Source organism: Pelophylax lessonae (assembly GCF_965119305.1).
Source record: "Pelophylax lessonae genome assembly, chromosome: 3".
Lineage (NCBI taxonomy): Eukaryota > Metazoa > Chordata > Amphibia > Anura > Ranidae > Pelophylax > Pelophylax lessonae.
This window is the reverse complement of record NC_138770.1, coordinates 185,901,680-185,925,901: the sequence shown is the minus strand read 5'-3', so window position 1 is coordinate 185,925,901 and position 24,222 is coordinate 185,901,680. Positions and strand designations below refer to the sequence as shown.

Here is a 24,222-nt window from a genome sequence, read left to right as displayed (position 1 = left end):
TAATGGTGTACATAAATATAAAAATATGTAAAAACAACCATGTGTTGCAAACAATAATACAATTCTTAATTATAAAAATAGGAAACCAATATGTATTGCAACAAATTGATAAAACAGTCCTTAGATATTATGCGTCCAAGTAAAAGTGCTCAGGTGCAGTAAACCGATCATTCAAAGTACTGCTTGGATCTTGATGAAGGGGACATACCCCGAAAGCTTGTCCTGAAAAATTGTATGTTAGTGCAAATAAAAAAAGTATCACGGACAGTACTCAATTGTCTCTATAATATGTGGGAAACAGATGATGTTGAATGCTCCCAGAGGAGAAGCAGAACACATGCAGTAACAGTCACAGAAAATATTATATATATATATATATATATATATACATACATACATACACACACACACACATACATACATACCTATACAGAGAGAGAGAGTTGGAATATGATCCTGAAACAAATTAGTACTCAAGAAGTGGGTTGGACAAACAGCAAAACATCTTCAACATTACAGAACAAGCACAGTTGAATGTGACTACTAGCCAGTGATGTAAATCATTCTGCATTCATTGTGAAGGTGCTGTTAAAGGCATACAGATTAGGGACAACGGTGTCCTGTCAAAGTAAGGGATACATACCATGCCTTGTGGGTTGAATCATTCCTTAAAACACTCACTGACGTTTTGACCTCTCCAAGAAAAACATCTTGGGCAAGATTTCCATTGTTCCACAAATCCACTCTGCAAAAGTGAACATTATGTGACATGTATGTCCATTTGCATCTTATTACAGCTAATGGGATCTGTGATAAACTAATACATACAAAAACAGCTTCAAAACAAGGACCAAACAGACCTCTATTTTTGGATTAATAATAAAACCTTATTAGAGTTAGGCAAAAAAGCATTGTAACATATTAGGCCAGATAAGGAGGGCCGCACAGACGTTGGTTCATTCCAAATGAGGTAGTGTTGCATCCCAAACAGGCTGCTGGAATCAAATGCTATTGGGAAGTGCAGAACTTCATCTATCCAGGTACCAGAACAATGATAGATACTGCTATAACAAGGGTCCCAACTGGAGAACTCCACTCAGGATAAAGTCACCAGTGAACTTAAATATCAGATGCTGCATTTCCCATTTACTGATTTTTGGAAAAGCGCTGATTACCAGTAATTACATCAGATGAGGTCTACTGTGTGCATATTGTTTCTAAATAAAAAATCTTCTGGTCGGTGCAAGGTTTAGTTGGTACCATAGCAGAAATATGCTCATTTTCTACAAGCATTTAAAAAGTAAGGTGGGGGGAAATGTATTTTCCAATTGACTGGAGTTATCTTTTAATGGTGGACCTCCAATGGCTTACGAAAAGGACTAGCAGAAGAAAACACAAAGCAGCAAGGCAAACGTTAGCAAATATGCTGAGTACTTTTAACCTTTAGGTGGCTTACTCAAACTACTTAATGTTCTTAGGTCTCATTCATACATCCATAAAGAGTACAAACTAATGTGATTTCTGCACATAGAATCACAGGTGTTTGCATACAGCTACAACCTGTACAAATCAATAACAGGCTGACAGAGGCCGCAGCTGTATGCATGTAACCACACATCTAAGCACACGCGTACAGCCGCGGTGCCTGTCAGCCTGTTATTGACTTGTGCAGGCTACTGGTCAGGGCTGTATGCAAACACCTAGAACTTCCAGGTGCAGGAACACACTATCACAGTGTACAGCTCTCTACAGCTGTGTGATTGAGACCTTCGGGTGTGTTGGACTCCCCAAGTCCACCACACTTGCAAAAAATGCAAGAACATACTTTTCTTGGCTTTATGCTAGCAGTGGTCAGCAATCTAAAACTACTGGTATCTACCCAAAACTAATTACCCAGTTATTAGTGGATTTAAAAGCAAAGTCTAACTTTAAGACCATATTACATCCACATTTAGGTTGTAACATCATGCTAAGCAGACAACCCACCACCCAAAATGCCCTCCCTGTGACAGGGTGCACCTTGCAGATTTTAAACCAGCAAAGCTGTGTGGGGCTCTTTCCGCACTGTTTTGTCATTCATTTAGAGAGATCTGTGAATGAATGCTTGAAAAAAAAGTCATGTATGCCACCACGGGCAGGTGAACTTTTAGTTCTCAATGAAATACAAGCGCAGTGATCACTGCACTGTTAGGCCAGTGAAACTTTTTCTAGCTTTCAAACTGAAAATCCATACCTCAGTATAGACAGAGCTGAAGGAGTACCCACATTGTACCCATTGTGCACATTGTACCCACAATCCACTGGTCACAACTGCAATGCTTTGCAGGCTCGTTTACAAAAAGAAAAGTCAATTGTTTTCTGCAATAAATATGTGCATTTATCTTTTTTTTTTTTGCAAACGATAGACAGCATTTAAAACTATAAATACTTTTAACCAAAACAATAGGGAAAAATATTGCAGGTAAAGTGACCATGTGATCCCTTTAAAAGGTATATATAATAAAATGATTAACAATACTCAACAGGGATAATGTTGCTAAAAAAACTAACTTTAAAAAAAAAAAAAAATGCAGTGGTGAAATTACCACTGCACTAAAATAGATGATACATTTGGAGTGTAAAATGTTAAACAAGTTGGAGTGGAGGATCCCCCAACCCACCTTCTCCCCAAGTAGCTATGTAATAGACATAACTTTCAGCTGTAACTGGTACCTTACTGATAAGGAAGCAAGAGACTGAATGTCAGGAACATTCTTGGTGTATATTAGCATGCACAATAAAGCTTCCTTGTGACAAGCACCCACGCATACCTCAGAACAAGAGATTGCTCAATAAATGTGATGTGACTGCCAAGCTTCCATGATCACATTACAAAGCAGTTTTAAGATACACAACCAAAATGGCAATTATGCTCAAGTCAAAACAGACTTTTATCAGTTACGTGTCAAAGCACAAGACACTACACACACAAAGCACACACACCACCCTAAAAAAAAAATTAGTCTCACACTATACTAAATAAAAAACATGCAGTTAACCTGCTTATACTCATTGGTAAAGAGCAATCTTCAGGGAAAAAAAAGAGGAAATCCCTTTGCTGCTACAGGTATCACACACAATTAGAATCACCTCTATAGCAGTAAAGGAAAAGACACACATGAAAACTGCAGACACATGCTGCTGTCACTGCTTACCCTCCAGCGCTTGTCTGCAATAACAGCATATACACCATAAAAAGGACAAGAAGAATGATGCATAAGGATCATGCATAATTAGAATACTGACAAGGATTGAGCAAAAAAAAAAAAAAAGATACAATATGGCTGATCTCTGTAGAGTGTAAGCAAACGTGACTAAATCATTGGTGAAAGTGCAATCATTATGCAAGCCACCGATTCCTGCAGATATAACAAGCAGCAATGGCAAGGCCATAGGTTTGGATGGTGTGAGGCAATTATCTATATACCATCTGGCCAATGTTTGGCAACCAATGCGATTAAAGGATTTCTATGGTCACAGCATACACTTTCAGCATTGTAATAACAATACAAATAGTTAATTTTGGCAGTCAGATATAAGCTTACTTGAAAAATATCCTTTCATGTTGAGTGCTGCCTGTCTGCTGGTCATCTCTTTCCACAACCTCCTGGATGCCTTGTGAACTTTGAACTTCTAAGGACTACATATCCCATAATACCTTGCTGCCTGCAAGCAGGGATCTGACTCTCCTCCTGAAACTCTTCCTCTCCAAACCTCTAACTAGACTGCAGTTAGAGACCCTGATATGTCCCTAAACACAAAAAAAGGAATTATACTTACCTCTAAGGAAGCCTGTGTCTCCTACCTTCCCTTCATTCCAGTGCTGCTGCCCCTGGGTGTTGGGTGCCTGATTATAGGACCCAGAAGTTACATAGGGATTGAAAGAGGAGTCAAAGCTTGAAGTAGGAACCATGGGCATCGGACACTCCCGGAAGTGTTTCCAAAGTGATTCGAAAGGGTCACTGGATAGGCTGCAATGCTGGAATGGAAGGATAGGAGGCACTGGCACCTGGAGAGAGAAGTAGAATACCACTTCTTTTCCAGGGACCTGCTGTTTGGATATGTTTTTGGATATGACAGGATCTCCTTGAGGAATACAGCTTGCTCAAATCCCTGCCCCCAGGCTATGACCAAAAATCGAAGGAGCAGCAGCGGACTATTAGGCCTCATGCACACTGGATGGTTTACAGCACTGTTTTTGGCTTCAGATGCTTTTTTTGCAGCCAATAATCTCCCCAGCATGTTATCCTCTATATGTTCATGCACACATAGGCTGTTCTCAGCAGTTTTTGGCAGGGGTGTTTTCTGTCTGGAAAAAAAATCCAGAACTAGTGGGTTTTAAGAGGAGCGTGCATGAGGCCTTAAGCTCATCTCGGTCACTTTACAGTCAGCATTGATCTTGTTAGCACATTCGCACCAAAGAAAGATCCAAATTGCAAATAGTGCTGCCAATCTCTATCACACAGAGAATGCTGTTGTACAAAAGATTTAAAACATTTTGTCAAAGTCAGGTACTTTTGCAAGCTGTATGTAATGTAACTACAATAAATAAGAGTGTTCTTTTAGAGTTGAGATATAATAGATTGAAAAACATAGGGGAGATAAAAAAATAAAAAAAAGCCAGCTTGTGCTAACTGAACAATTAGAAGTTCCAAGGGAAAACCGTGTGCCTTGTAAAAGAATATTCCTTCAGAAATGTGCATTTGACTACCATTTAATAGTTTGTTAGTTATTGAAAAGTGCTCATATCGAAAGCTCAGAAATTATATAAAACAATGACTTGTCAAGTTAAACTTCAGCTTTAATAACTAAACTCCAGGCAGACATAAAACCCCAATTCCAAAAAAATTGGGATGCTGTGTAAAATCTACCTAAACAGAATGCAATGATTTGCAAATCTCAAACCCATATTTTGTTCACAATTGAAAATAGAAAATATATGTTTAAACCAATAAAATATACAGGAGAGGGCAACAAAAAGATGGCAAAGTGGTAGTAACAAGGAAGAGTTGGAAAAACATTTTGCAACTAATTCAGTTGAAAAGAGTCAGCATCTCAGAAGTACACATGGGCAGAGGTTCATCAACCTGTGAAAAGCTGCATCTAATTTGCAAACAATTTCAGAATAATGTTCCTCAATGTAAAAGTGCAATGACTTATGAATATATCATTACCTGCAGAACATTACATCAAAAGAGTCAAAGAATCTTGAGATATTTCTGTGCATAATGGACAAGGCCAAAAACGCAATATTGAATCCCCGTGATCTTCAGGCCATCAGACAGCATTGCAATAAAAACAGGGATGATTCTGTGATGAACATCACTGCATGGGCTCAGGAATACTTCCAAAAATCAACGTCTATAGTATAAACACAGTTGGCCATTCTATGAAAGTTAAAGCTCTATCATGCATCCAGAAACTCAGCAGTCTTCTTTGGGCCAAATGTCATTTAAAAGGGTCTGTTGCAAAGTGGAAAACTGTTCTGTGGTCAGACGAAATGAAATGTGACATTTTTGGCAAACATGGGCGCCACATTCTCCAGAATAAAGAGGAGAGGGACCTTCTGGATTTCTATCAGCGCTAAATTCAAAGGCCTGTATCTGATAGTATGGGGGTGGATTCGTGTATATATGGAGTGGGCAGCTTTCATATCCGGAAAAGCACCATCAATGAAAGATATATCCAGGTTTTGGAGCAGCATTTGCTCCCATCCAGATGTCTTTTTCAGGGAAGGCCTTGCATATTCCAGCAGGACAATGCTAAACTGCATACTGCATCTATGACAACAGCATGGCTTCTTAGTAGAAGAGTCAGGGTACTTAACCAACCGGCCTGCATCAAATTAAAATAGTTGGCGCATCTTGAATCAAATAATAAAACAAAGAAGACCCAGGACTGTTGAGCAGTTAGAGTCCTATATCAGGCAAAAATGGGACGGACAATATTCCACTCCCAAAACTCCAGCAACTGGTCTCCTCAGTTCCTAGACATTTGTGTTAAAAGAAGAGGGGATGCTACGCCATGGTAAACCATGGCCCTGTCCCAACACTTTTGGGATGTGTTGCTGCCATAAATTCAAAAATTATCATTTTTTTCTTAAAATTGTATATTTTCTCAGTTTAAATGTTTGATAGGATTCGGTTTACTAACAGCTCAGCATTCATTAAGGTAAGTACAGTAGAAATGGGAGGGGGGGGGATCTACAGTGTTTGTTTACCTTTTGTTTTTTTTTTACTGAAAAGGTGAATAGAATACTTTTTTTTATTTAAATATAAGCAGTGCAAGTATAAAACTAAAAAGTGAAACTATCCTCACTGCTCTAATGAATCACTAATGTTCAATTTTAGAGCAGCTAACACCCTTGTAAATTCACCGACAGCGCTCCAGTGTGCAGCGCTCCATATTATAGAACAAGTGATCCTCACCTAACCAAATATATTTTATTATATACGTATAAACAAATAGTTACTTTCAAATGTAAAGTATATAATGGATGATACCAATAACACCCCTTATAAAGAGTACATATGCAGTGATGTGCAACACCATAAATGAGTTGAAGGGCCAAGCAATCGGGCCATCCCACAGGCCATATATAGAAAAGGAGAGGAATTGCTACACTTGAAAATAAATAAAATCATACAAAAAAGTAGTAGTGTTCCATGACTGTTTTGGGCGGCACAGAAAACGACCTCTCGGAGTAGAACACATCTCAGAAATGTTATCTGTGCAGCCCGAAACTGTCATGGAGCACTACTACTACTTTTTTGTATGATTTAATTTTTTTGAAACACAATTTTAAGTGCAGCAATCCCTCTCTCGGATATATATATATATATATATATATATATATATATATATATATATTTATATATACATACATACATACACACACACATACTGGTACTGGTAGCATGAGACAATACCTGGACCCTATAGAGGTTGCACAGGCAGTCCAACTCCTTCAGGATAGCACATCAATATGTGCCATTGCCAGAAGGTTTGCGGTGTCTCCCACCACAGTAAGAGCATAGAGGAGATTCCATGAGACAGGCAGTTACTTTAGGAGAGCTGGAAAGGGCAGAAGAAGGTCCTTGACTGATCAGCAGAACCAGTATTTGCTTCTTTGTGCAAGGAGGAACAGGATGAGCACTGCCAGAGCTCTACAAAATGACCTCCAGCAGGCCACTAATGTGAATAACTCTGACCAAACAATCAGAAACAGACTTCATGAGGGTGGTCTGAGGGCTCGACATCCTTTAGTGGGCCCTGTGCCCACTGCCCAGCACTGTGGAGCTTGATTGGCATTTGCCATTGAACACCAGAATTGGCAGGTCCTCCCCTGGTGCCCTGTGCTTTTCACAGATGAGAGCAGGTTCACCCTGAGCACGTGACAGACGTGAAATGGTCTGGAGAAGCAGTAGAGAATGGAATGCCGCCTGTAACATCGCTCAGCATGACCGGTTTGGTGATGGGTCAGTGATGGTCTGGAAAGGCATATCCATGGAGGGACACACAGACCTCTACAGGCTAGACAATGGCACCCTGACTGCCATAAGGTATCGGGATGAATTCCTTAGACCCATTGTCGGACCCTATTGCTGGAGCAGTGGGTCCTGGGTTTCTCCTGGCGCACAACATTTACCAGTCTCAAGTGGCGAGCGTATGCAGCCAGTTCCTGGAGGTTGAAGGAATTGAACCATTAAATGGCCCCCAAGCTCGCCTGGCCTAAATCCAATAGAACACCTTTGGGACATTATGTTTTGATCCATCCGACACCGCCAGGTTGCATCATAGTCGGTTTAGGAGCTCAGTGATGCCCTGGTCCAGATCTGGGAGGAAATACCCCTGGACACCAACCGTTTTCATATAGGAGCATGCCCCGACGTTGGCAGACATGCATATGAGTGTTCGTCTGTTTGAATGATTTTCACTCAGTGAGCACTGAGATTTCTTTATCTCTCTCCATGAGTAATATTATACCCAGAGCAGTGCTGAGAAGTCAATTTGGCTGCTGTTGAGGAGTCCAGGGAAGCTTTTGATTTTATGCTGTATTTGACCTCTTGAACACAGAGATCCATCGGAATTTGTGAGTGCACACCTGAATAACACTGGTGTTTTGGAGTGGCACACTGGGATGTTGGTGTTGTAAGACACTGAAGTATTAGGACACATGCACAAAGATTTGGGATTTTACAACTAATATTGTGGATTATCTTTCATATGGACTTTGTTATGAGAGAAGAGTCTTTATGTGTCTTCGCACAAGCTGTATTTAAGAATTTTCACTTTTTGGGGTTTTGAACACTTGATGGGATAGATTTAGCTAGAGATATAAAGATAGAGATATAGCTATGTATATGGTTTTATTGGTATCACCCACTATTTAATTTATATGTTAAAGTCATTTGTTTGTTTATATGTACAGTTAGGTCCATATATGTTTGGACACCGGTACAATTTGAGATTGTTTCAGGGATTTACCAAAACAGATTTAAGCCATAGTGCTATATTATGGATGTGGGCTGAAAGTGCACACTCTCAGGTTTAATTTGAGGGTATGTACATCCAAATCAGAGGAAAGGTTTAGGAATAACAGCTCTTAATAGCCACCCCCCCCCTTTTTTCAAGGGACCAAAGGTAATTGGGCAAATGAATCAAAAGCGGTTTCATGGCCAGGTGTGGGCTACTCCATTATTTCTTCATCAATTAAGCAGGTAAAAAGTCTGGAGTTGATTTTAAGTGTGGTAATTGGATTTGGAACCTACTACTGTGAACCTATATCATGCGTTCAAAGAAGCTGTTCATGCAAGTGAAACCGGCTTTAAAAACGAAACAAATCCATCAGACTGATAGCAGCAACATTAGGAGTGGCCAAATCAACAGTTTGGTAAATTCTGGAGAAAGAACGGACTGGTGAGCTCAGCAACACAAAAAAGCCTGAAAGTCAGCAGAAGACAACAGCAGGATCCTCTCTATAGTAAAGAAAAACCCATTCACAACATCCAGACAAGTGAAGGACACACTCCAGGAGGTGAACGTATCATTGTCAAAGTCTACAATCAAGAGAAGACTTCACGAGAGCAAATACAGAGGGTTTACCACAAGGTGCAAACCATTCATAAGCCTTAAGAATAAAAAAAAAACTGAATTTTTGTAAAATCTTACCGTAAAATTCCTGAGTCCTCCGACAGTCACCGCCCACTCATACAGTCTTCACCAATGGGCATTGACTTCCTTTCCGCAGGAGTAGCTAGGCATAAGACTTGTTAAGAACAAAGCATTTACATAGTCACACCCATGGGGGCTGTCCCACTGGTCTAATACCCCCTGCAATAGCCATCCAAACTCAGTTTGGTAGCAAGCAGTTAAGTGTATAAGAACCCCAAAAGAGGGGCGAGGGCGGCGACTGTCAGAAGACTCAGAGAAAGGAGTTTTACGGTAAAATTTTACAAAAATTCAGTTTTCTCTTACGTCCTCCGACAGTCGCCACCCACTCATACAGTCTTCACCAATGGGGATGTCCCAAAGCAGTGTAGACATGAGGGGTGGGCAACGCAACCGTCAGAAAGGCAACGCAGTACCCACATCAGAGAAAGGAACCTTACATGAACAGCAAGGGAATCTCCTGGGCAACAAAAAAGCTCAACAGGAGCAACAACCCAGGAAAGCAAATAACCAAGGGGGTAAACAACCCCAACAGCAAGGGACCCGCAAAAAAACAGAGTCCCCTAAGGTACTTTGCGGCCAAAGGAGGCATCAGCTGAAGCCAGAACATCAATTTTGTAGAACTTGGAAAAAGTGTGCACTGACGACCAAGTCGCAGCCTTGCACACCTGGGCCACCGAAGCCTGATGCCGGAGGGCCCAGGACGTACTCACCGCCCTTGACAGGGAAGGGCGGTACCCACTCCTTCAACGAATAGGCCCGAACAATTGTCTGTCTGATCCATTTTGAAATGGTCGCCGCAGACGCAGCCATACCCTTTCGAGGTCCCTCCGGAAGGACAAAGAGAATCCGATTTTCGAAAGGATTCAATCGACGACAGGTAAACCCTGATCGCCCTGACAACATCCAAGGAATGCAAGGCCACCTCCTAAGGATGCTTAGGATTCGCACAGAGCGAAGGCAAAACAATGTCCTCATTAAGGTGAAAATCCGAAACCCCCTTTGGAAGAAAGGACGGGTTAGGTCGCAAGACCACCTTATCCCTATGAACCACCAGGTAAGGGGAGCGGCAGGACAACGCCGCCAATTCCAACACTCTGCGAGCCGAAGTGATCGCCACCAGAAAGGCAGCCTTTCTAGACAGAGGTAACGAAATTTCCCTGATGTTTTCAAACGGGGAACGTTGTAACACGGACAGAACCAAGTTCAAGTCCCATGGAGGTAGGGGCTCCCTTCTAGGAGGGGCCAAGTGACGCACACACCTTGAATGAAGGTGCGAATCAAAGAATTCAGCGCCACAGGGCGCTGAAAAAGAACAGCCAGTGCAGATACCTGGCCCTTAATCGTGGGCAACGCAAGGCGCAGGTCCACACCAGACTGAAGGAAAGCCAGCACTCTCGCCACCAAGTAAGAACGAGGAGAGAAGCCCCTGGACTCACACCAGGCAAAATAAGCTTTCCATGTACGGTAATAAACCTTACTAGACAAGGCTTTTCTAGCCTTGATTAAAGTAGGAATGACCTCTGAGGAGAGACTCCTATCTCTCAGGACCTGGCTTTCAACAGCCATGCCGTTAAAGCCAGCGACTGTAAAGCAGGATGGAAGATCGGTCCCTGAGACAGTAGATCTTCCCGTATTGGCAGCCGCCACGGAGGCTTGACAGCCAGGTGAACGATGTCCACGTACCACGACCGATGTGGCCAGTCCAGCGCCACCAGAATCACCAATGTTGGTTCCGAGGCCAACCTGCGAAGGAACCTGGACAACAACTGAATCGGAGGAAAGGCATATATCAGACTATACTGATGCCAAGGCACCACCAGCGCACCCGCGGCGTCTGCCAGAGGATCGCGCGTTCTTGCCACGAACCTTTTCACCTTGTTGTTTAGCCGAGGCGTAAACACATCCACATCCGGGAATCCCCATCTCGCACACAGCATTTGAAACCCCTCCGGGAGCAGGGACCATTCCCCCTGGTCCAGGGTCTGGCGGCTCAGATAATCAGCCTGCCAATTCTCTACACTCGGAATGTGAACTGCCGATATCGCCGGGACATGAGTCTCGGCCCAAGACAGAATACCGGTCACTTCCTGGGCCGCCCGGGCACTCCTGGTGCCCCCTTGGTGGTTGATGTAAGCCACCGCAGTTGCATTGTCCGTCTGCACCCGTACAGGACGGCCCTGAAGACGATTCGACCAGTGGAGCAGGCACAGCCTGATTGCTCTTAATTCCAAAACGTTTATAGGAAAGGAGGATTCCTCCTCCGACCAAGTGCCCTGGTCAGACAGGTTGCCCAGGACGCCACCCCAGCCCGACAGGCTGGCATCTGTGGTTATCACCGTCCACAGAATCGGCCGGGAGGATTTTCCATCCGACACAGCCGGGGACTGAAGCCACCACAAGAGATCCATTCTGGTTTGACGACTCAGAGACACTCTCAGGTCCAAGGACTGAGGTAGTCTGTCCCACCTGGCCTGGATCTCCACTTGGAAAGATCGCGTGTGAAACTGTGCAAATGGTATCGCCTTGAAGACTGATACCATCAACCCCAGGGACCGCATACAGGTCCTGAGTGACGAGAATTTGTTGTCCCTGAGGGACCTGATCTCGGATTGCAGGGTCCGGAGCTTGTCCTCCGGTAAGAACACCTTTGCTTGAGCAGAGTCCAGAACCATTCCCAAATATGAGAGACGAACCGAAGGAGACAGGGTCGACTTCTGAACGTTGATGGTCCAACAGAACTCCTGGAGCGGCTGGACCGTGGTGGACAGATCGCGCAGCAGGCTCTGACTGGCACTCGACCTAACAGGAGATCGTCCACATATCCCAAGACCGCAATGCCCTGAGCCCGCAACAGGCGCCAACACTTTGGTAAAGACCCTTGGTGCCGAAGCGAGACCAAAAGGTAACGCCACAAACTGATAATGATCCACCTCTGATGACCCTCGAAAATGGGGATGTGCAGATACGCATCCTTCAGGTCGATAGAGGCCAGGAATTCTCCCGGACTCAGGGAGGCCACCATCGAGCGGAGCAATTCCATGCGGAACTTTCGAACGCGCACGAAACGGTTCAGTCCAGAATCGGACGCACTTTGCCCTCCTTTCTGGGCACAGTGAACAGATTTGAGTAGAACACCCGAAACCTGTCCTGATGAGGCACTGGGACGATCACCCCCTAGGCGAGGAGATCCTGTACCGCTTGATGCAGGTCTTGTAACCGCCCTGGGGTCAAATTAAGATTTGAGGGAAAGAATCTGTCTGCCGGCCGTGAAAGAAATTTGATCTTGTACCCCGATCTAATGATTTCCTGAACCCACCTGTCCGGAATTCGGAGCAGCCAAGGTTGGAGGAAACCGCGAAAACGTCCCTCCACCCCTGAAATGGGTGATGGCGCCCCTTCAGGCAGAGGCGGACTGAGCCGCCGCACCAGCTTGGCCGGATTTTTATTTGCCGGCCCAGGGCTTTCTCTGGCCACCCTGGCCCTTGAAGGGTTTTCCCTTGTTCTGTGCCTTGAAGGCACGAAAGGACTCCTAATTAGGTTTAAAGGCGGGACCCCGCTTGCCACAGAAGAACTTACCCTTAGGATTCTGGGGCAGCAGAGTGCTCTTGCCCCCAGTGACTCCTTTACCAAGTCATCCAGGGAGTCTCCAAAAGGCGAGACCCCGCATAGGGAATATCAGCCACCGTCTTCCTGGATTTCTGGTCAGCCGACCAGCTTTTCAACCATATCAGTCGACGGTTAATCACCGCGACACTAGACAGGCGCGCAGCCAATGGGGCCTCATTTAAGGCCGCATCGCACAAATACATGACCCCTTGATAAATCTGGTCCACCATCTCCACGGTAGTGGGAGTGGCAGAATCAGCCACGAGGGTGCGTCTGAGCCCCTTAGTCCAATCCGCCACAGCCTGAGCCACCATAACAGAGGCAAAAATAGGTTTTAGCATGGAACCCGCCACCACGTAAGCATGGCGGGCAAGAGATTCCAGCCTCCTATCCGTAGGATCCCTGAATACCGGAGAATCTTTGGTGGGAACCAGAGTAGCCTTGTTCAATCTGGCTCCAGTGTGATCCACTAGAGGAGCCACACACCAGCGTGAAACCGTAGTAGACGCAAAAGGGTAGAGAAGTTGAAACTTTTTAGGCACCGTGAAGGTGTGTTTCAAATTGCGCCATTGCTCATTCACTGTGTGATGAAACTCAGCGGGGCAAGGAAAAACCTGCGCCATCTTGCGGGTCCTGTGTATACCAAAAGAGGACACAATGCCCGGGAGGATCGGGCTCATCCTCTAAATGTAGTGTTTCTTTTATGGCAAGAATCAGTGCATCCATAGCTGCGCGTTCCTCGGGCGTCCCAGGGGGGGATTCATCCACCCCTGCAACCTCCGCCTCCCACTCAGACTCTTGCGGGTCCTGAGAAGAGCGAGACCCTAAAAGGGGCACACTACCAACAGCAACAATGTCACATTCAGAATCAGAAGAAAAAGAAATCCTAGGCCTTTTTCTAGCAGCACGTTCAGTCATCAGCACATCCATTTTGGACACCAAAGTCGCCACTACAGCAGCCAAATTAGTCAGGGCAGAGGATTCAGAGGAACTTGAATCCCCCACCAAAGCTGGAGGGAATTTGCTGTCCTGGTATTCCATTGCAAAAAAGTTTTCATTTTTTTTTTTTGTAAGGTACTGGCCCTTTAAGCGCTCCGCGGACCCCTGCAGCACACCGCTACAATGACTGTAAACACAGACTCCCCGCAGGGACAAACTGAAGCCAGGAAGATTGCACAAGGGAGGAAAAGAAGGACAGCAGAACAGAGCCCCACAAGTGTGTTACCACCGCAGTCGGTTGCTCCTGAGTGAAAGGAAGGAAGTGATGTCACCGCAAGAGACTGAACTGAGGCTGCAGGCTAAGGAAAAATGGATGCCTATGTAAAGTAATGGGAGGCTTTGGCAAAATGGCCGCCGACATGTGTTAGGAACGATCGTTTGCCACACACAAGATGGCGCCACAAGGCGCCAAAATACACTACATACCATGCTGTATAAGCGCCCATAGTGAAGCCAGACATGCTGCCCACACCTAAAATGGCGGACCGGCGGTTTTTAACCCCGCATCGGTCACCGCACGTGTCTGTACCTCCAAGCACCCTAAAGTGACACAGGAGAGGGACCCCCAAAAATCCACACAGCGCTGGCTGTGAGTGAAAAAACCCCCGCAGGGACCGGGATCAGGGAGCCCAAAACGCACAGACATAGGGGACACCACAGACACACAGGACTGCTGACCCCAGACAGAGGCCCCACACAGAGTGTACTTACCTGTGCTCGATGGTATGGGGTGCCTCATATCAACGGGAAACCGCCCGCCCTCAGATGGCAGGGGAGTGCCATCAGCCAGAAAACGCAGGACACCAGCAGTACACGGACGAACCGTGAATGTGTCCAGGTAGCCACCTCACAGGCTGCATCCCCGAACAGGGATGGGTCATTTGCGAGGCCAGGGCGAACACATAGCCTGCAAAACGCTCGATGGCGGGCTGGGATTCCATCTGACCCTCTGTCCTGGAGAACCAGGACGACCTGTCCGATTCCCAGCTCCGCAAACGTCGTCTTCATCCGAAGATCCGACTAACTAACGCTGACAAAATAAAACAGCTAGCAATGCAAAGAAAAGACATTTGCAGAAAATAAAATCATAAAAAAGAAGAAGGCTGAGACTGTAGCCACAGCACAGGGAAACCTATCTACTCCTGAACTAGGCAGAAGACAAACTTGTTGGGATGGCTATTGCAGGGGGGTATTGGACCAGTGGGACAGCCCCCATGGGTGTGACTATGTAAATGCTTTGTTCTTAACAAGTCTTATGCCTAGCTACTCCTGCGGAGAGGAAGTCAATACCCATTGGTGAAGACTGTATGAGTGGGCGGCGACTGTCGGATGACGTAAGAGAAAAAGCCAGATTAGACTCTGCCAAAAAACATCTAAAAAAGCCAGACCAGTTCTGGAAAAGCATTCTTTGGACAGGTGAAACTAAGATTAATCTGTATCAGAATGACGGGAAGAATGAAGTGTGGAGAAGGCTTGGAACAGCTCATGATCCAAAGCACACATCATCTGTAAAACATGGTGGAGGCAGTGTGATGGCATGGGCATGCATGGCTTCCAGTGGCACTAGGTCATTAGTGTTTATTGATGATGTGACAGAAGCAGCCGGATGAATTCTACAGTATTTAGAGATATACGGTCAAATGCTGAAGTTGATTGGACGGCACTTCACAGTACAGATGGACAATGATCCAAAACACACTGCAAAAGTAACAAGGGAGCTTTTGAAGGAAAAGAGGTGGAATATTTATTGAAGTGGAATATTCCCTACTACCTATTCACAACAACATGAATTTATTGAAAATATTTAAAAAACACTGTAGGGTTTTGCAAAATGATTCTGTTCTAGGTCCTCTGATTCCAGCAAAACCTGATGTCATCTTTAGAGGAGCCCCATCACTGAGAAATATTGTGGCCTCTAACATAATCGACCCTCCAAAAAACGTGGTTTCTATCCTTGTCGCAGATGCAAGGTTTGTAGGATAAATGCATTTAAGGGTAGGAAAATTAACTCCTTTTCATCCAATCAGACTAACAAAACCTATAAAATTCCTTGATTACATGCGACACTAAAAATGTCATGTACATGATAATTTGCCTATGTGGCTACCAATATGTCGGTAGGACAATAAGGAAATTACTAACCTGTCCGAAAGAGCACATTTCAAACATTAGGCAGGTGTTGTAAATCAATGTGCCTAAACATTTTGCTAGATGCCAGGGTAGAGATCCTACTGGTACTACCGTTCTGGGCATCAATAAATTTTCTCCACATTGGAGAGGCAGTAATACCAGGTGAGAAATTGCTTAGAAACAAAGTGGATTTACAGCCTGAAGACTTGTGTGCCCTTTGGCATGAACATTGATTGGAACATGAACTGCTTTTTTTTTTTTTTTTTTTAAGAATGGCTGACCTACCACTTTTTTTCCCTTGATGGTATTAATTATTCTGTATATGCACTCTGCATTCACCAATGGGTGAGGCATGGGTGGTTTTAGGTCTATAGAGGTGTTTTATTGTAGAATATTTTTTCCTTACAATAATCAGTTTTTAGGATAATGTTCATATGTAGTTTTGCACAAACAATAGCAGCAGGCTGTTTATCTGATAAAAATTATATTAATTGATTCATTTTTAAATTTTTAGTTTTTTTTGTAATATGTTGCTTTCCCACTAGATGGAGTTCTTCCTGTAGTTTCACACTGCAAGGTGGCTTTTACAATAAGGTCCCTTTCACACTTGTGAGACCTAAAAGGCATGCGATTTTACCACAATTTGTTGGACGCGATTTTGATTGGACTTGAAGCAATGCCTATGTCTATGGACCTCAAAAATTGGACCAAAGTAGTGCAGGGACTACTTTGAAGTCTTTGCGACTTGAAGTCGCACAGATATGAACGGTACTCATTGGAAATCATGGAGTACAACCTGTCATGCAACTTTGCAGTCCGAAGTCGCAGGACAAGTTGCATAGGTGTGAAAGGGGCCCAACTCTCTTTGGTTTCCCTGCTATCAAGATGTGCTGCATTACAATAAAGAGCACTTCACAGTGTTGGTTGCCTGGTTATCAGCAGGCATTTAACCTCCTCCCATCCGCGCTACAGCCGAAGTACGGCTGCAGCGCGGACTCACATTTTCGGGAGGCCGTCTTTAAACGGCCTCCCAGACACACACTCCCCGCGCGCTCCTGCGAGCGCGCATCGGGGAAAATCTGTGTCGCCCGTGTCCCTTGGACACAGCCGATCACAGATCGTGGTGAATGGCCAATCACAGCGGCCATTCACCACGTGATCGGACCGTCCAATGAGAGATGATCTCATATGTAAACATATGAGATGATCTCTCATCGCCAGCGCTCCTTCCTCACATGGAGACTGCAGTGTGAGGAAGGAGAGAGCAGATCAGCCGTCGGGGACAAAGAAAAAAAGTAATCAGGGCACTGATCACCAGTGCCCCGATTACACAAGGTACACCAAACACACTAACTGCCCACCATCAATGCCCACAGTGCCCGCCATCAGTGCCCCCATCAGTGCACACAATCAGTGCCCATAGTGCTGCCAGTCAGTGCCCATCAGTGCCTGCTCATCTAGGCACTGATGAGCACTGACTGGCAGCACTATGGGCACTGAGTGTGGGCACTGATGGTGCTGCCCATCAGTGCTCATCAGTGCCACCCGCCAGTGGCAATCAGTGCCGCCCGCAAGTGCCCAGCAGTGCTGCCCGCCAGTGCCCAGCAGTGCCGCCCGCCAGTGCCCAGCAGTGCCGCCAGCCAGTGCCCAGCAGTGCCGCCTATCAGTGCTCTGTGCGGCATATTAGTACCTCCTCATCAGTGCCACCTCATCAGTGCCCATAAGTGCCACCTCATCAGCGCACATCAGTGAAGGAGAAAAAATGTATGTATTTTCAAAATTTACTCGCAGAAAATAAGAAAAACGTTTTTTTTTTTTTCAAAATTTTCTGTCTTTTTTCTTTTTTTTTTGTAAAAAATAAAAAACCCAGAGATGATTAGATACCACCAAAAGAAAGCTCTATTTGTGTGAAAAAAATGATAAAAATTTCATATGGGTACAGTGTAGCATGACCGCGCAATTGTCATTCAAAGTGTGAGAGCACTGAAAGCTAAAAATTGGTCTGGATGGGAAGGGGGTATAAGTGCACAGAAGGCAAGTGGTTTAAAAGGTCTAGCGTGGTGTACGATTTGTAAGCCAGTCCCCCAACAACATCATCTGTTTGACAAAACTAGTTGGGCATGGCTACGACGCTTCATCATCAAGCATGCTATTTGAATGGCGGGAGAGTCCGATGCAGCCACACGGCTTGCTGATTTTTGGGAGAGCAATTGTATCTGTTTTTTATTGCTATATGCAAGTTTTTTTAAAACCTATTGCCCAAGGATTTGCTTAGTGCGATTTCCTTTGCAAGTTTTACTTGTAATTTTTGAATAAAGGTTTTTTATGGGTTACATGACGGGCGTATATGTTTTTTTATCTTTCATCCTGGTGATGAACCAACCATGACTTGATCATGTTTGGCGCTTTGGAGTCTCCCTTTATAAGGAGATGTAACACATGTATTTGATTTGACCATACTATATGATGGTCCACAGGATCCGGTAAGAGGCTTTAATACTTGGTGTCACCTGGTGGTGGACACACTACGAATTTTGATTGTGGAGACACTGGTGGAGCAAGTGAATCATGGACAATTTGTTTCCTTTGGACTTTGTTTCACATATATTTTTCCTTTTCAGGCCTTGTGTATGGGCTCTTATGGGCACTATTTATATGTTTGGCGTGATTTCTTAATACACGTTTTTCACCTAATAAGTTTGACGTCATTATACTGATTCATTTTTGTGTTTTCATGACATGGAGTTTTAAATTTTTTAGCGCTGCTTCATATATTTATCACAATTCTTGCATCTTGTGTCACAGATTGCTTAAGCAGCTGGTTATTTGTAATTTATATTACATTTTTGAAAGAACAACTGAAGACTAGACATATGCCGGTTTTCGGTAATTCGATATATCGCGGTATTGCATACCCACGGTATTGTTATTGTGGCATTTTTAAAATACCGTGTTTCTCTGCTTCTCAAGTCTGACTTTAGAATTGATACATTTCAGTGAGCTGGATGACTCATTCACTCACTCAGCAGTTCACTCACTCAATAGAAACAGCTCTGGTAATATGATCCTAGAGTGAGAGACTTAGCTCCTCCCTGTAACCAATCAGACAGCTCCCAGCACAGACACAGTGCCTTCTACAAGCAAGTCTCTGCAAGTACTTTTACCATATACTGTCGATAGATAGATAGATAGATAGATAGATAGATAGATAGATAGATAGATAGATAGATAGATAGATAGATAGAGGGATAGATAGAGGGATGGAAATACATACACGGGCATAGCAGCCCACATTACATTATTATATAGTCATCAAGCAGTGTCTGGCCTACCTGCTGACTGGTCCTGGCGCTCGGCTCCGATCCGATGGCCTGGTCATTAAGGGGGCAAATCCTTGCGGTCCAGAAGTAGTTAAACCTGCAGGAGGACCAATGTTTTTATTTATAAATTACTTTACTATTGCTTTAGGCCTGGTTCACATGTATGCGGGTTAGCGGTTCACATGTATGTGGGTTGGCGGCCCATATTTGCACAGGGATAGCAGCCCATTGATTTGAATGGGCTTGGGCTGCTATGCCTGCGTTTTCTGCTTCTGCTTTTTTTTAAATGCTGCATGCACCTTTTTTCTGCAGAAAATGAGGGCATAACAGCCCATTCAAATCAATGGGCTGCTATGCCTGTGCAAATGTGGGCCGCCAACTCGCATACATGTGAACCACCAACCCGCATACATGTGAACCACAACCCGCATACATGTGAACCAGGCCTAAGGCAATAGTAAAGTAATTTATAAATAAAAACACCGGTCCTCCTGCAGGTTTAACCACTTCTGGACCGCAAGGATTTTGCCCCTAATGACCAGGCTATCAGATCGGAGCCGAGCGCCAGGACCAGTCATCACCAGGTAGGCCAGACACTGCATGATGGCTTATTTTAGGCCTGGTTCACAGAGTCTGTACTGACTGACTACATAATAATGTGCAAAAGTGAACCAAAGTCCCTAAATTCAGCAATTGAAGTGAGGTAGAAATTTAATAATTTAAGTTTAATAATTGAATACCGTGATAATACCGTATACCGTGGCAAAACCCTAATCAATTAATTGCAGCATGGAAATCTGATACCGTCACATGCCTACTGAAGACAGCTGCAATAAGAGCCCGACAAAGCATCACAAAGGAGGAAACTCAGTCTTTGGTAAAATCCATGGGTTCCAGACTTCAGGCAGTCATTGCCAGTAGAGGATTTTCAACAAAATGATTAAAAATGAACAATTTAGGATTATATTAATTTGTCCAATTACATTTGAGCCCCTGAAAATGGGGGGGACTGTGTATAAAAATGGTTGCAAAAAGTATGTAAATTGTAGTGGTGTCCAAATATATACAGTAAACCCCCGCTCCATCGCGGTTCAGTTTTTGCGGTCCCGGTATATTGCGGGGTTTTTTTTTGTAATGTTATTTTACTATATAAATCATTAAAAATGAAATATTTTTGTGTTTTCCATAGCTCTTGCTATGTCTCTCAGTATCTTTTATGTGTTTAAATGAGTTTCTATTGTTTTAAAAGTGTGTTTAAAGACCTTAAAATGCTTTTACACGTACAGTGACAGTAAAAAAAAACATGCCTACAATGCATTTTAATAGGGTTTTTCTATTTCGCGGATTTTCACTTTTCGTGGCTGGGTTCGGAATGTAACCCCCGCAATGGAGGGGGGTTTACTGTATGGACCTAACTGTATAGAATTAAATATTTGGTTAGGCGAGGATCACTTGTTATTCTAAGGAGAACTTGCATCAGTATCTTGCATTTCCTGGACAGCAGAGCTTAGGCTGAAGGAGGAAAAAATGCATAAAAGGTCAAGATCTGTAAGTGCTACTTTACTTAACTGACCATCTGTCTGTCAAACCTGTTTTGTGTATAAGAGCTGTATACATTTCTGCACTGGATAAACTGAAGAAATAAATCATTGGGCAAGTAAAATACTCTCCATTTGTATTGCGTCTGTTTAACTGAAGCAGCAGATTTTTTTTTAGTTTTCTTTATTTTGAAATACAACCCTTTGTGTAACCTTTCCCAAACGCAGAGGTTATAAGAATGGTTTTATAGCACAACAATACAACTTTGAGCTACAAACCTCACTTCTAGTTTTTCTATATCTTCTTCCTCTACTTGAAATTGGGACTTCTTAGTGTAGCTACTTGATCTTGTGACCTGAAAAAAAGAGACATTTATACTTATTATAAAAATTTATATTTACCAATACAGTCAGTAACACCATATAGAGGCTGCAAACCCTTCCTTTAAAAAAAAAAAAAAAAAACATACATCACACAAAATAGGTTGTACAGTAAGGGAAAATATTTTAACACACAACTGACACCCTGCCGAGAAATATCATTCGATAAAATAAAAAAATAACACACAAAACAAAAACAAAAAAACACACGAAAGCCATTTACATGCCTAAGGGTCCTTTCACACGGCCGCAAATCATCCCATCCGTTTGCGGATGATTTGCGGACATAATGTAAGTGAATGGCACTGCGGGTGTCAGCGGAATACCATCTGCTGACACCCGATTTTCCTCCTTTCAGTTCTGTTCCGTTTTTACGAATGGAACAGAACCCCATTTTTCCTTCCGTGTAAAAAACGGAAAGGAAGGAAAATCGGATGTCAGCGGTGTCATCCGCTGACATCCGCAATGCCATAGACTTACATTATGTCCGTATATCATCCGCAAACGGATGGGATGATATGCGGGCACACGGAGCGGATGACAGAAATGTCATCCGGTCCGTGGAAAAAAAAAAAAAGTTCCGCAGCGGAGCTCTCACACGGAGCGGCCGTGTGAAAGGAGCCTAACATTGAAAACTGATGAAAAATGAGGTCATACTTCTCTGTTCTATAGTTATGGGTGGTTAATACACACTGTTTATGCATATTAGGAATGTGTTCACATAGTATAGCTAAAAAGTGTATGTATGAGGAAGGATTACAGCTCTTGTCAAGTTTTTACTGTTATGCAGGGCTCTTAGAGAGATTTACCCTTACTTCTTGAGATGCTGACAATGTTTTAGCAGGCATACAGTGAGAGCAAAAAGCATTACAAAAAAAAAAATAAAAAATGATTTTAGTACAGTAGGGGGAAAAGTTTAGAACTCCGGTCAGATTTTTTTCTGTGTCCCATATGTTAAAACCAAAGAGTTATAATTCTTCCCCACTGTGCACAAAAAAAAAAAAAAAAAAAAAAAAAAAGAAAGAAAAAGTTTTCTCTTGTTCTACAGTAAAACAACATTTTCATTTATATTTGACGCGGGCATTTAAAGTTCTGAAATGTTGATCTAAAGCTATCCTGAAAAGCTGCCACAAAGCCACAGGTAATACAGCTGCTCCCAATCATATGCTTTTATTGACAATGGTTACAGTGCCGGGAGAATACAAGCAACACAAAATGGGTTATATGCAAGATGTAGATAGCTAGAGAACCAGCCAGCCAATGTAGAATAACTTTCACATTTTGAAAGCAGTAAGCCATGGAGGACACACATTAAGCCATTGTGTTCCCAAGAGGTGTTGTGGGTAAAAATTCTTTAGTCATTTTGTTTTTTTTTGTTTTTATTCATTTTTTTAGTTTCATCTTGCAAGTTGGTATGAAAACCCAAATATCCCCAAACCACCAAGTTTTAAGAGAACAGATCATATGTGTGAGGGAAATTTCAAATTTTGTTTGTTTCAACTTGCCTCAAAGTAGAACTTCTCATTGAACTGGGGATTGCTGGTTTTCTTCTTCACTTTTGTTTTCTTTTGGTCGTTCCTAAAAGTGAATGCCAAAAATTAAAAATGATGCTTTCTCTGTTATATAGAAAAAGAAAATCATAGCCTACATTGTAATCCGAATGGAAATACTTTCCTGCTCTCCCCAGTCCAGTGTCTGTGGGTTGAATTCTGGTGCCTGTTGGACTGCAGTTAACCATATTTAGGTTCTCTTCCACAGGAGCAGGCAAACCTTGGCACTCTATCCATAGTGAAACTACAAATCCTGTCACGTCTCTGCCTCTGGGAGGCAGAGTGTCTACTGGGATTTGTAATTTCACCACAACTGGAGTAGCAGGTTTGTCTACCGCTGCCCCTACCAAAGGCAGGTCTGACTTCAGGTAAATTGAATGGCATTTAAGTACAATTTACACATGATGTCCTTTACTTGGAGTCCACTAAATGACACAGAAATCCCTAACCTGTCAGGTTACACTGCCACCTACAGGGGAAAATGACACTTTGCAAAGTAGTACCAAGAACAAGTAAACACAGAGGGAAAGGCCTGTGTTCCTCAATGGACTCCAATAAAATTGGATTTTTGTCTTACCGTAAAATCCTTTTCTCTGATGTGCATTGACGGGCACAGCTCCAGAATCTTCTTGACAATTGGGTTATGCTGCCCCCTACAGAAGTAGGACACTAGGCAGGAAAAAAAAAAAAAAAAAACTTTACCACGCCTATGGGGCAGTCCCAGGGGATATACTCCCCCTACCTGCTAGACACTCATTTTTGTTGCAAGCAGTGTCAGAAGAAATATAACCCAACTCAATAGAGGGGTGGGTGCTGTGTCCATCAATGAACATCAGAGAAAAGGATTTTACAGTAAGCCAAAAATCTAATTTTCTCTTTTGTTTATTGGCGGACACAGCTCCAGAAGCTTTTTTACCATTGGGACGTCCCAAAGCATTGTCAAACATGAGGGTGGGAAAAAAAATTCCCAAAGGCTAAACCTAATCAACCAGGTAACATGAAGCTCAACCAGGAACAACTAGAGCTCATCTGAAAAAACACACACTCTCAAAGAGGACTAATCCTCCCAAACAGCAGCCTGCAAAACCTTGCGGCCAAAAGCAGCATCCACAGATTCCAGTATATCTACTTTGTAAAATTTTGTGAAATTGTGCACTGACGACCAAGTAGTCGCCTTGCACACCTGCATCACTGACGCCTGATGGCGGAAGGTCCAGGAGGCACTAACCATCCACGTAGAATGCACCTTAACCACTTTGCCACTGAGTACCGGAGTACTACTGCAGCAAAGTGGCTCGTTCCCATCTGACGACGTAGACCTACGTCGCCAGACTCCTCCCCTGTAGGCGGCGCTCGCGCGCCGCTGGAGGCACGCTCCCGCTGTTTTCATTCACAGCGGGAGTCGGGCCAGGGGAGGAGCAGCGGCGATCGCCGCTGCTCTGCCCCGATCGTCGGGGATCTAGTGTGGAGATCCGCCCGCCTGTG

The 24,222-nt window shown here is 43.7% G+C and overlaps 1 protein-coding gene across 1 annotated transcript in view; it reads right to left on the bottom strand.

Annotated features, from left to right (window-relative positions):
• RASA2 (RAS p21 protein activator 2) overlaps positions 1-24,222 on the bottom strand; it is a 451,771-nt gene that overhangs the window by 203,402 nt on the left and 224,147 nt on the right. Inside the window, exons 7-9 of the mRNA XM_082249978.1 lie at positions 22,693-22,765; positions 21,086-21,162; positions 644-745 (exon numbers count right to left, since the gene is read on the bottom strand). Of these exons, the coding sequence (XP_082106104.1) occupies positions 644-745; positions 21,086-21,162; positions 22,693-22,765 (252 nt within the window). The remainder of the gene's footprint in view (positions 1-643; positions 746-21,085; positions 21,163-22,692; positions 22,766-24,222) is intronic.